The sequence below is a fragment of the Salvelinus namaycush genome, chromosome 40 (genome assembly GCF_016432855.1).
Source record: "Salvelinus namaycush isolate Seneca chromosome 40, SaNama_1.0, whole genome shotgun sequence".
In the NCBI taxonomy this organism is placed as follows: domain Eukaryota; kingdom Metazoa; phylum Chordata; class Actinopteri; order Salmoniformes; family Salmonidae; genus Salvelinus; species Salvelinus namaycush.
The window spans coordinates 6,077,531-6,090,649 of NC_052346.1; the positions used below are offsets into that span (position 1 = coordinate 6,077,531).

At 40.7% G+C, this 13,119-nt stretch overlaps 1 protein-coding gene across 7 annotated transcripts; it reads left to right on the plus strand.

Moving 5' to 3' along the window:
• Nucleotides 1-2,243: 2,243 nt before the first annotated feature.
• LOC120033517 (protein S100-B-like) lies at nucleotides 2,244-5,782 on the plus strand. Of its 7 annotated transcripts, none has more exons than XM_038979894.1 (5): nucleotides 2,244-2,362; nucleotides 3,674-3,727; nucleotides 4,300-4,455; nucleotides 4,741-4,842; nucleotides 5,511-5,782. In XM_038979894.1, the coding sequence occupies exons 3-5, from the start codon at nucleotides 4,318-4,320 to the stop codon at nucleotides 5,532-5,534; spliced, it is 264 nt and encodes an 87-aa protein (XP_038835822.1). In that variant the 5' UTR covers nucleotides 2,244-2,362; nucleotides 3,674-3,727; nucleotides 4,300-4,317; the 3' UTR covers nucleotides 5,535-5,782. The 7 variants fall into 7 exon arrangements, with proteins under 7 accessions (XP_038835822.1, XP_038835816.1, XP_038835818.1 ...); XM_038979890.1 differs by lacking the exon at nucleotides 5,511-5,782 and adding an exon at nucleotides 3,068-3,176 and having other exon boundaries at nucleotides 2,300-2,362; nucleotides 4,741-5,456; XM_038979889.1 differs by lacking the exons at nucleotides 2,244-2,362; nucleotides 5,511-5,782 and adding exons at nucleotides 2,548-2,719; nucleotides 3,068-3,176 and having other exon boundaries at nucleotides 4,741-5,456.
• The last annotated feature ends 7,337 nt before the right edge of the window (nucleotides 5,783-13,119 follow it).

Genomic DNA, 13,119 nt, shown 5'->3' on the forward strand with positions numbered 1-13,119 from the left:
CCGTCGAGTACATCAAATATGTTAATAGATGCAATGTAATTAGTAGAAGTTGATGAGGAGTGGTGTCCCTGAACACAGATTGAATCCAGAGGAAAATGAAGTGTCTTTGTGTGTTGAACGAAACATGACATTTCCTTCTCATAAAAGCAGTGTTCCCTGAAGGATGTGACTTTCTCTCCTCACCCATATCATAAACAGTGCGTTTTTTAAATCTGATGGGTGCTACATGATGACGTTTTGCTAACGTTTTTTTGTGTCTTGAAACTTGAAACTTGTCCTCTATGTACAGCATGGGTGCCACCTTGTGGCAACGAGTCCAACATTACATTTCTAGAGATCTTTTAAATGGCAAGCTAAGGGAATCAGTGGAATAACTGGTTAACCTAAAGCCCCACTCGAATGCATGACTTACAAGCAATATATATATCCCAGTTGAAGTAGAAATTGACCAACTGGAGAAGGGGAGAGAATGGAAGAGAAGGAGAGAAGAGAGAAAAGGGGAAATAAGGGAGAGAATAAGAAAGGTCAGAGAAGAGGAGAGAATGGTAGAGAAGGGGAGAGAAGGAGAGAGATGAGAACATACTGTATGTCCTCAGATGACCAAACCTCAGTGTTGTTTTCTTAGTTCTACCCCTGGTTACTCCCCTAGTCAGTGTCCAGACCACTAGAGCTCCCTGCACTCTGCCAGGGATGAGTCAGCCACTTGGCAAACCTTTTCAACTCAGCGAGAGGCTCTGACCTGTAGCCATGGTTACAGCAAAACACAGAGAGGCCGCATTATCTCACACTACAAAAGCTGACATCTCTCTTTTGGAGAGTTCCAGCGAGAAATGTTTTCTTAAACATTTTAAGGGGGGATTTTTAACTTCTAAGATGTAAACTCAAATGTTTAAAAAAGTTAGAATACTGAACTAGAATTCTTATCTAGAATCTTTATTTGCTATACCAATTTTGGACTTATAAATTCATGATATATTGATGATGATATTATTGCCTTAACTCCCTTATCTTACCTCATTTGCACTCACTGTATATAGACTTGTTGTTTTCTTTTTTCTACTGTATTATTGACTGTATGTTTTGTTTATTCCATGTGTAACTCTGTTGTATGTGTCGAATTGCTATGCTTTATCTTGGCCAGGTCGCAGTTGCAAATGAGAACTTGTTCTCAACTAGCCTACCTGGTTAAATTAAATAAAGGTGAAATAAAAATAAAATAAATAAATATATACCCATTGATTCTTGAAGAATATAACATATCAATGAGCTTAGTTCAACTGTCGTACCCCATCAGAACACAAAATATAAGCTTGTTTTTTACTGCAATGTTTGTAAACAATTTAAAAGTAAACAAACACTGTATAACCTCAAAACATCCATGATATCCATGATATCCATGATATCATGGATGGTCAGTCCTTGCATCCATAGCTCTGTCTATGAATTTCAGAGTGATTACATTTCTCCAGGCCCAACCCTCAGCTTTTTACCAAAATAGAGGTGGGGTAAGCACTTTCTTGTTGTTTCAATTAAGGACTCTTGCTTTAAGCCACAAGTATAACAAATCTGTCTACCAACATCTCCAAGCCATATAATACAGTTTTGGGGTTGGGTTAACACCAGTATCAATAGCAATATTAAAGACATTGATGGATCGCTAGCCGATATGGACAAGGAGTGACAGTCACACTCACATCCTGGTACTACAACTCCTGCCCTGAGATGACTAGTCAATGGGAGCACGTGATTGGTTGCTTGGCTGGCCTTTACAGAGCCCTGACTGTTGTGTCTTCACTACTATCCCAGCATCCCCCATAACCGTGGCTCATCATATGCATTTCTTAAAGTTGGGAAGTCACAAGTCCACCAGACCCGTCAGACCCACCAGACCCCAATACTTTATTCTGTTCATCTTGAACTGTATGAACCCTTTGACCTGAAACGTGATACACTGAAATAATGCTGCATTTACCATTACACCGATTTGTTTGTTCTCTTAGGATCAACATTGATCAGAGAGAGAGAGAGAGAGAGAGACAGAGAGACAGAGAGACAGAGAGACAGAGAGAGAGAGAGAGAGAGAGAGAGAGAGAGAGAGAGAGAGAGAGAGAGAGAGAGAGAGGAATTGATTTATTCTCAGCTCGGAGTCACGTTGTCAACTCTCACCTACCCGCCCAACAGTCCTGTCAGGTCATTGGATAGAGTGCATATGATATGATCAGAGGATTGTTCGGGATTGGGTGGATTTTTCTCTGAGCTCAGCTAAAATCATCGAGAAAAACTCAAACTCAACCTCCTACCAATAACATTTTCCAGAGCGTAGTTTGTTTTATGCTTAATGAATGAGTTGGAGAGAGAAGAGGTATGAAAATGATAGATTGTGGGATTTGACCGGATCTATTTCTATGGGCATCTGACTACAATGACTATAGACAGTCTTTCAAAGCAAGCAACGGTGATTTCTTCACACAAGAACAACTGTTTTCGGTGGACAATGGTCAACTGTTGTCAGAAGTATGGGAAATATATTTAGGAAGAGACAAAGAAACATTTATCAATGCTGTAAAAAGCACTTTTTCCCAAATGCTTCCTGAGAAGAATGCAAAACAGATGCTGGCCAGAGAGTTGAGAGAGTTTGTGGGAGGTAGTGAGTAGAACAGGAATTTAATGTATTCTGGAACTTGATCACATTTGTTTTCAACCTCTTTTTAATGAAATGGTAAGGGATTATGTTGCTACTCTAGGTTAAGCTTTTTGTATCTTATGCATACCTAGACTTTAGACGCCTCAAATTTGGAAGACTTAGCTCAATAGTAAATAAACTAAATCTGAGCCTTCTCTATTTCTGCTCTAGTTAACTGTAAACACTTATCATTCCTACAGTTCAGGCATATATTCATCCTGGTGAAACAACACAACATATTTCACTTTTTTAACATGAGGTTGACATGGATGGCTGTGCCTACTTAGTAGTCCGGGAATGCATAGGGCACACGTCTGGCCAACTCCACAAGTGAAAAGAAACGTGTTCATTAACATGCACAACCATCCGTTTCCTCTGAAACAGGCCATTGTCTCAGACAAAACGCTGGTGGGGATTGTGGCAACCAGAAGGTCCAAAGTCTGAGGGATCAATACAAATGGCCATGCATAGAAAATCCTCTTTACAATTACAGGTAAAGTGGTTTAAGGGTGGAGGTTAGGGAGACGTATAGGGGGAGAAGGTGAAAGGCCTGTTTGTTTTAGCCTAATTCGTTTGGCAATACTTTAAACGGGGTTATACAGTCCGTAACTGTAAATTGTCTAACCTTTTTAAGGACCAAAAAAATGTATTGCCTGTACAATCATATGAACATTCGATAGCCTATTATGATATAACGCACTCTTTCTTATACATCAGTTGTAAACCTGGAAGCTCAAATCCACAAATTCAGCTCAACGCCATACTGTCATTCAAAACAATGGTATTCAAACAATACTGTAAATTGACAATTTTAACATGGTAAAAGACTGGCATAGCCATCAATGGTGTATTCTGTGTGAGAATACAGTGGAGTGAGAGGGTGAAAAAGAGCCTATTGGTCAGTGTGCTGGACTGGCAGGGTGGTTGACCAGAGGCACTAGGCCCTCCCCACACCAACTATAAAAGCCTATACTCTTTGTCCCTCCACAGACACTACTCTCTCTCATCTGCAAATAACCTTTGTTTTCAGTCCGAGACACACTGGTAAGTCAAGATTTTTTACTGTATCTGCTGTTTCTTATTGAGTTGATCTTTAACTGGAGGCATTCATTTGATTTGGGGATTTGTACCGTGTAACGACAGGTTTAAAATGTTATTTTAAATTGTATGAGTACCTTGATTACTCCCCGCTAATCACTGTGCTGTCCTTTTTTGTTGAGAGAGAGAGGTCTGAGAGATAGAATGTCATCATCTGATGCATTGAAGTTACATAACTGCTTACAGGTGTAGGATCGTACTGTTTTATTCACCCTGTTGCAGGTTCCTCCAATGCAGGAACTGTAAAACTTGTAGTATATTTGAGGTTAAAAAAATACTTCTGAAGTTTGTTGTTTCCACTTTGAAATTTCAGACTTGATTTTCCTTGATGAGAAATGTATCAACCCCGACAAAAATGTCCATTAGTTATGATCCACATAATAATTCATATTTCCTGTTGCTGCAGGATTATTCTCCTGCTTTAGCAAACTCAAATGAATTAAGATCCTACATCTGTACGTGTTGTTTATGTCACATAGTAGGCCTAGAGATGAAATGTTTTTTGCTCTACTTTGTAGATCACATTACAAACCACAATGACTGATCTGGAGAGTTCACTGGCCACCATCATGGAGGTGTTCCATAGGTATGCAGAGAAAGAAGGGGACAAGCACAAACTAAAGAAAAGTGAACTAAAAGACTTGATCAATGAGGAGCTACCAGCCCTTACAGGGGTGAGTATATCACTACCATATTTCACTACAATATTTCATACTTCATTGTTTACATTGAACATGCAGTTTGGATCTAGGCTATGGTTACAGCGTAACGCACATTTATCAATGCATCATATATAATTCTACAGACTTTGTTGCACTAAGCTCGTGAGCCATTCACACATTATTATTCTAGAATCAATGGGTGAAATGACCATAAAACCAGCTGTAAATATTGCAGAATGCACCTTTAGTCATCAAATATGACCTTATCTATCTCTGTTTATCTGTTTTTGCCCTCAGCAAGTGAAGGACCAGGCCACTATGGACAGTTTGATGGAGAGCCTGGACACGGATGGAGACTCGGAATTAGACTTCCAAGAGTTCATGACATTTGTCACCATGGTAACTGTCTGTTGCCATGATTTCTGCGAGCACCATGAGGACGAGTAGCTAGGCACCAGTTAAACAAGAGAGAGAGAGAGAGAAAGACAGTAAATTATAAACTTTAGTTTGATAAAAAAACTTAAATGTCAATGAAAACGTTGTATTTTTCCAGTTGGTCCCATTTAGATTCAATAGGTTTCTTTTACCCTGTTTGCCTACAAAGGGTTAACGCACTTTGTTTCACTGCCTGTGTCTTAGTCCTGAAACTTCATAGAATAGCTTTTTGCCAACAAAGCTCAGAGCACTTTCCTTGTACACTGTAAAGCTAAGAACCAATGTAATAGATTCATGCATTTCTGCAGCTCTAAATTGGTTAAATTGTTATCACTAACAATGCATGTATAATCAGCTACCCCATTCATTGGACATGGTTTGGCAAGTAAAACAAATATTCTCCAGTTTGATTTTGACCCTCCCAAAAAATGTTGAATTCAGGCCAATATCTTGAATTCTGTTTTTATGAAAATGGTTTTCAAATTGAACTGTGCTTTGTGAGATGCTATTAAAAGTATAACATAGATAATCAATAAAGATGATAAAAATGAATACAAGGACAGACTTTTCACCAGTTACACCATGTCCTTTTTACTTGAGATTCATACAATTCATATTTCTGTCTCCTGTAGAAAAGTTGTGATGTGTACCCCTAAGTGGCAGTGTTGCTCCATGACAAAAGCATCGGCGCTTCCTGGATGTACGTAAAAGATATTGAATCAGTGACACAGAGAATGTATACATCTTCCTGATGCATCTTCAGTAAACATCTCTATACTATCATAACTACGTGCCATACGTGCCACCTCTTGATGTCTGTCACCAATTCTGTGTTTTAACTGTATTGGGAATGAAGAGACAGTGAAAGCAATAAACGGAGTGGTCTACTGAGCCAATGGCAACACTCTCCTGGGAGACCATGTTCTCAGAACGTATATACACAAGGGCTGACACAAGATGAGATTTTTCTCTCTGAAGAAAACAGTAAATCAAAACAGTAAAACCTTTTAGAGTGGACACGAAAGGGGACAATAGTTTTGTGATGCGATAGGTTAAACATGGACCACATTGATCAGTTTACTGAAGCAGAATCACTGTAGATACATGATCCACAAATACACAAACATGTAGCCACTGACAATGGATTCTTCTATCACTCAGAATCAAATGGTACTGTCAGTTGCGTCATGCACCCCAAAAGACTGAGGAGGGCGGGAGGCACAAAGTATGTGAGGATGGCTGGGGGGGGGGGGGGGTATTCGCAAGGGTGCTAGGCTCCCCATCTGTAAGTTAGAGCATTTCGCGTTTTTCAAACACCTGAAACAGCACTTTCCTGCAATCTAGAGCCATAATCATTACGCTTGATTCTATGTCAAAAAGTACATGTTTATTTTCATGCACATCTAAGCATACCTCTTGAACTGTCTGTGTCCCTCTAAATGGTGGTTCTTTTTAAAAAGAAACAAAAATATGCATCTCTGCTAAAAGCTGAGTAAAAGATTGAAAGGAATGTGAGTCTTATTCAGTACATTTAGTTATTGCTTGCTTTTCTAAAGTCTACCAACCGTGCCAGCTAAGATAGTTAGACAAGCTAGCTACTCTAACTTGGTAGTCTGAAATGGCTTTTTCCTATGGACATGACAGCGCTGGGTACAGTATACTTATTGTGGATATAAAATGTAAAAAGTATTTATGCAAGTGGGACATAAAAGCCTCATTTAAACACCATTCAACACAGGCTGCTGCATCTGGTGCTGAACATAATATAAAGGTATAGAGAGCTGCCTCAGCCCCAGTGTGAGACCAGGATATAAAGGGGATGGGCAGTGCGCCAAAACTCTGAGGGAACATTGTGAGTTGGCAAATAGCTTGTTTTTGCTCCTAAATAGAAACAGACATTAATGGCATTTGGGAAAAGTTTAATTGGACTATAAATCTCTGACGCACTTACTTGATGGATTCCTGGTCATTTTGACACGACCAGGCAAGATGTATGTGTTGCGTGTGAGAATAGACAGCAGAATGTTATTATGCACACGGTGCATCTGTTAAAGCATGCATGCACTTGTTGAGTGAGTGCGTGTTCACGAAATGCATCCTTCTTATTGGTTGTTACCATCTTAATTGGCAGGGCCTCATTGGATAATGGCCTGTGGTATATCCCTGCTACCCTTTGAGCGGGCGCAGATGGAGAGATCTACGGATGTAGTCATGTCGTCTCCTCTGTCAAAGGCTTAATAAACTGCCAATTCGAGATGCTCTCCTGTACACTGCCGTGTTCCTTATTCAAGAGCAAACTAACCCTTGAACCAGGAATGTAACCGTATGTGTGCGCCTGCGTTATTCAGATATGCCTGTGGTGGTCACACCAAAAAACATCTGCTTGGCCACGGTGTCTAATGAGTCAGTACAATTTGGAACATATTGTTCAATATAAATGGCAATTACAAGACATTATGAAGCTTCTCATCAGTCCCATCAGACCCTTTAACACCTTCCAAGGAGCTGCAGGTGACAGGTGGGCTTGCATATTGTATAGTAGAAGTGTTGTGGAAATGGCTTGTTGAGACACTGACAGATGGTCCAAAAATAACTCCAGCTGTTTCATTACTTGAGTGGACTGTAATAGACCTTATTCACGTGGGATATTCCACCTGTAATTAGGTCATACTGTATATATAGTGGCTCCGTCTCCATACACACCTCATTACATAGAGGTAGATCTCGTATCCATCCACTTAGACATTAGCTGGAAAGTAGAGATGGGACCTCCTTTTAATCTTTCCATAATTATTTGCAGTCTAGGTTACATTATGCTGCTCTTATGCTACTTATTATGCTACTCTAAACAAAGGGATTAGTAACGGTACTTGTGTTTTTGCGCTGGAAAGGATCACTGTACGCCTTCAACTCCTGTTCTATTCAAAGAATACAAAGCATAACAAATGACTTTGCAGAGAGATTTTTGTTTTTTTTACGATATGTGAACTGCTGGTGCGTTGTGTGTGTGTGTTTTAAGCACTCCTGTTTCTGATCCAACAATACGCCCAGCCGGACAATATATTGAGTTCCACTGCAATTCATTCTGGGAGTTGATCTAGGAGAGCTGTGATGGGGACTCTGTGGGGTAAATTGTATGCCACTTAAATTCCCATCAACCCATCTGTTCTGTTTATTACCCCCTGCTGAAGTTTGGACATTGGATGTGACATTTCAACGCTGAAATACTCTGGAAAACCCATCTCTGTGGAGGCTACCTATAAATATGACAATGACATACTGTGGGATCAAATGATGCAATGACAATATTCCCTGTGTTAATAGGTTGTTAATGGGCTATCAGCATGTCTCAGTATCACAGTCTTCTCTCATGACCTGCGTCCCAAATGGCACCATATTCCCTATTTAGTGCACTGATTTTGACCAGGGCCCATAGGGTAGTGCACAAAAGAAGTGCACTCTGTAGGGAATAGGGTACTATTTGGGACATATACATTGTGTCTCTACAAAACATTGTCGTGGCATGACAGTGCATCTCTCCTGCTGGGACGAGCAAGGTCTAAAGTGGAAATGGGGAGCATTGTCACTCTGGTGGGTCGATTGCTTGTTCCTTTTCCCATAGTCACCAACAGAGGAACCATCTGTTTCATGGAACTAGATTGGTTACCACAATGGGACTCAATGGCAATTACTGACATAGACTGACTGACTGTGGGACTTTTATTAATGACATTCAGGCACCAATGGGGACTTTCCTTTCATGACATACAGTATACACTACCAGTCAAAAGTTTTAGAACACCTACTCATTCAAGGGTTTTTCTTTATTTTTACTATTTTCTACATTGTAGAATAATTGTGAAGATATCAAAACTATGCAATAACACATATGCAATCATATAGTAACCAAAAAAGTGAAACAAAAGAGATTCAAATTCAAATAGCCACCCTTTGCCTTGATGACAGCTTTGCACACTCTTGGCATTCCAGCTTCATGAGGAAGTCACCTGGAATGCATTTCAATTAACAGGTGTGTCTTATTAAATGTTAATTTGTGGAATTTCCTTCCTTCTTAATGCGTTTGAGCCAATCAGTTGTGTTGTGACAAGGTAGGGGTGGTATACAGAAGATAGCCTTATATGGTAAAAGACCAAGTCCATAAGCAAAGAGAAACGACAGTCCATCATTACTTTAAGACATGAAGGTCAGTCAATATGGAAAATTCCAAGAACTTTAAACGTTTCTTCAAGTGCAGTCGCAAAAACCATCAAGCGCTATGATGAAACTTGCTCTAATGAGGACTGCCACAGGAAAGGAAGACCCAGAGTTACCTCTGCTGTAGAGGATAAGTTCATTAGAGTTACCAGCCTCAGAAATTGCAGCCCAAATAAATGCTTCAGAGTTCAAGTAACAGACACATCTCAACTTCAACTGTTCAGAGGGGACTGTGTGAATCAGGCCTTCAAGGTCGAATTTGCTGCAAAGAAACCACTACTAAAGGACACAAATAAGGAGAAGAGACTTGCTTGGGCCAAGAAACTCGAGCAATGGACATTAGACCGGTAAAAATTTGTCCTGTGGTCTGGAGTTCAAATTGGAGATTTTTGGTTCCAACCGCTGTGTCTTTCTGAGACGCGGTGTGGGTGAACGGATGATCTCAGCATGTATATTTTCCACCGTAAAGCATGGAGGAAGAGGTGTTATGGTGTGGGTGGGGGTGCTTTGCTGGTGACACTGTGATGTATTTAGAATTCAAGGCACAATTAACCAGCATGGCTACCACAGCATTCTGCAGCGATATGCCATCCCATCTGGTTTGGGCTTAGTGGGACTATTATTTGTTTTTCAACAGGACAATGACCCAACACACCTCCAGGCTGTGTAAGGGCTATTTTTTCCAAAAAGGAGCGTGATGGAGTGCTGCATCAGATGACCTGGCCTCCACAATCCTCCGACCTCAACAAAATTGAGATGGTTTAGGATGAATTGGACCCGGAGAGTGAAGGAAAAGCAGCCAACAAGTGCTCAGCATATGTGGGAACTCCTTAAAGGCTGTCATCAAGGGAAAGGGTGAATACTTTGAAGAATCTCAAATATAAAATATATTTTGATTTGTTTAACACTTTCTTTGCTTACTACATGATTCCATATGTGTTATTTCATAGTTTTGATGTCTGCACTATTATTCTACAATGTAGAAAATAGTTTAAAAAAGAAGACAAACCCTTGAATGAGTAGGTGTTCTAAAACTTTTGACTGGTAGTGTATGTAAAACCATTTTTTTTTATTAACCTCTCCAATGCGAGAAATGGTAACAGCGATCCTAAGGAATCAAGGGCATTAAAAAAAATCCTTGACATCTCCATTGGCCGATGGTATTGTCAGCCACTAATGTTTTTTTGGCTGACTGTAGCACCTGTGTGTCACAGATTGGCATTCATTGTCATGAATCTTGACCTGGAGGCAGTTCTGCAGATAAAGAAAATAAAGAACAAAAAGCACATTTTTGTTATCATGAATTTTTACGACATAGCCAATTTTGGTTATGCAGCTGGCCCATCTAGTGCAGGTCTACCTCCAGGAAAGATTCATGACAGTAAACGTCAACCTGCCTGTGGGTCCGGCCCTTGAGGATTAGGAAATTGTCAGTGACAACTTGTAACTTTTTTACTCTGGACAAGTCCCACACTTTATCACCACAAAGGTAAAGATTTTTGTTCAGTGAGTGTTGCAGGTAAGCCGACTGATTAATTTAATTAATGATTGACTGACAGATTGAGAAAACATCGCCCCGGGGCAAGCATATCAGTATGTTCCAATCTGTCCACCCCTGAGACAACATCAGTATTATCAAGTTTCAATTATCTTTAAGATCTGTCCTACAGGGAAAAGAATACACATCTAAATCTATTAAATCAAGTGAACATGAACTCGGTTGGAATGACATCAGTTCAACCAGTCTGGTATTAGCTTTTAATCCACAAAAAGTGAAGCTTTTGTGAAAAGATAAGAATCACGGCAAATGACACCTAATCAGTTTGCATTCAATGTACAGAGCATTTGCGTCAACATCGATACGCGTTTGAAATGCATCAACAAGTTTCTGGTTTTAATGACACTGAATAGTTTTTCACACGGGTTTGGAGGAAATATTTCCCTTTCAGACACAATTGGTATCTGTTTTCTAGCAGAGGAGAAAATAAAGTTTCATTCCAAAACGCTATATATCCATTTTCAGAAATGTTGGTCAATTAGCTTTTATTGTTTAATGAAATTATGAAAGAAGTGCGTTTTTTCACTATCTAATCATGGGGATGTTCAATGGCAGACTTGATGGTTTAATTTCAGTCTGCTAGTTTTTACACAGTCAAATGTAGCAAATAAATACATATTTTATATGCTGGGTTCATATCTATGGCCAGATCGTACTGTTACGCGTGGCGGAGCAGGTGAACCCAAGTGCAGACTCAGACGAGGAGACAGGGATAAGGTAACTAAGGTATTTATTGAAAAGCGGGGGGGAGATGGGGTGCAGGCCAGGGGAAGTTTGGGAGGGTAGCAGGGAACCAGGAACTGAGGCTGAGGCAAGGAAAGTAGGGGCAGGGTAATCAGGTCCAGCGCAGAATCCAAGGAAGCAGTAGAGGGCAGGGAACCAGGACTGACAAGACGAGGGACCGGAGACAGGGACCTGAGTCAGAGTGGACGGAACTGTAGCTGAGAGAAAAACAGGCACAAAAGGATAACAAGCTCTATGTCGGAACAAACAGCTTGAACCGCAGACTGACTGAGCAGAGGCTACGATCTGGCAGAGTGGAAGTGGCAGGGCTGAGTAATTGTAGAGGTCTTGATTATGGAACAGGTTGCAGCTGATGGGGATCTGCTCTGCCTCTAGCACACCTGTCTCCACTCACACAATCACATACACCCACACAGAGAGAGAGAGGGAGAGAACACTGGGGGAGTGGCGGCAGGTTAGGGAGACGCAGGATGAGAAGTAGAGGGCGTGGCAGGAGCAGATGTAACACTTACAGTCAGTGCATTAATTTTACGATAGCTAGGTGAGACAGAGAACATTCCATTCCAGCTAAATAATAGATACAGTTGAACTCTGAAGTTTTCATACACCTTAGCCAAATACATTTAAACTCAGTATTTCACAATTCCTGACATTTAATCCTTGTAAAAGTTCCCTGTCTTAGGTCAGTTAGGATCACCACTTTCATTTTAGGAACGTGAAATGTCAGAATAATAATAGAGAGAATGATTTATTTCAGCTTTTCTTTCTTTCATCACATTCCCAGTGGGTCAGAAGTTTACATACACTCAATTAGTATTTGGTAGCATTGCCTTTATATTGTTTAACTTGGCTCAAATGTTTTGGGTAGCCTTCCACAAGGTTGCCACAATAAGTTGGGTGAATTTTGGCCCATTCCTCCTGACAGAGCTGGTGTAACTGAGTCAGGTTTGTAGGCCTCCATGCTCGCACACGGCTTTTCAGTTCTGCCCACACATTTTCTATAGGATTGAGGTCAGGGCTTTGTGATGGCCACTCCGATACCTTGACTTTGTTGTCCTTAAGCCATTTTGCCACAACTTTGGAAGTATGCTTGGGGTCATTGTCCATTTGGAAGACCCATTTGCGACCAAGCTTTATCTTCCTGACTGATGTATTGAGATGTTGCTTCAATATATCCACATAATTTCCCTTCCTCATGATGCCATCTATTTTGTGAAGTGCACCAGTCCCTCCTGCAGCAAAGCACCACGACAACATGATGCTGCCACCCCCATGCTTCACAGTTGGGATGGCTTGCAAGCCTCCCCCTTTTTCCTCCAAACATAATGATGGTCATTATGGCCAAACAGTTGCATTTTTGTTTCATCAGACCAGAGGACATTTCACAGAAAAGTACAATCTTTGTCTCCATGTGCAGTTGCAAACCATAGTCTGGCTTTTTTATGGCGGTTTTGGAGCAGTGGCTTCTTCCTTGCTGAGCGGCCTTTCAGGTTATGTCGATATAGGTCTTGTTTACTGTGGCTATAGATACTTTTGTACCTGTTTCCTCCAGCATCATTACAAGGTCCTTTGCTGTTGTTCTGGGATTGATTTGCACTTTTCGCTACAAAGTACGTTCATCTCTAGGAGACAGAACGTGTCTCCTTCCTGAGCGGTATGATGGCTGTGTGGTCCCATGGTGTTTATACTTGACGACTATTCTTTGTACAGATGAACATGGTACC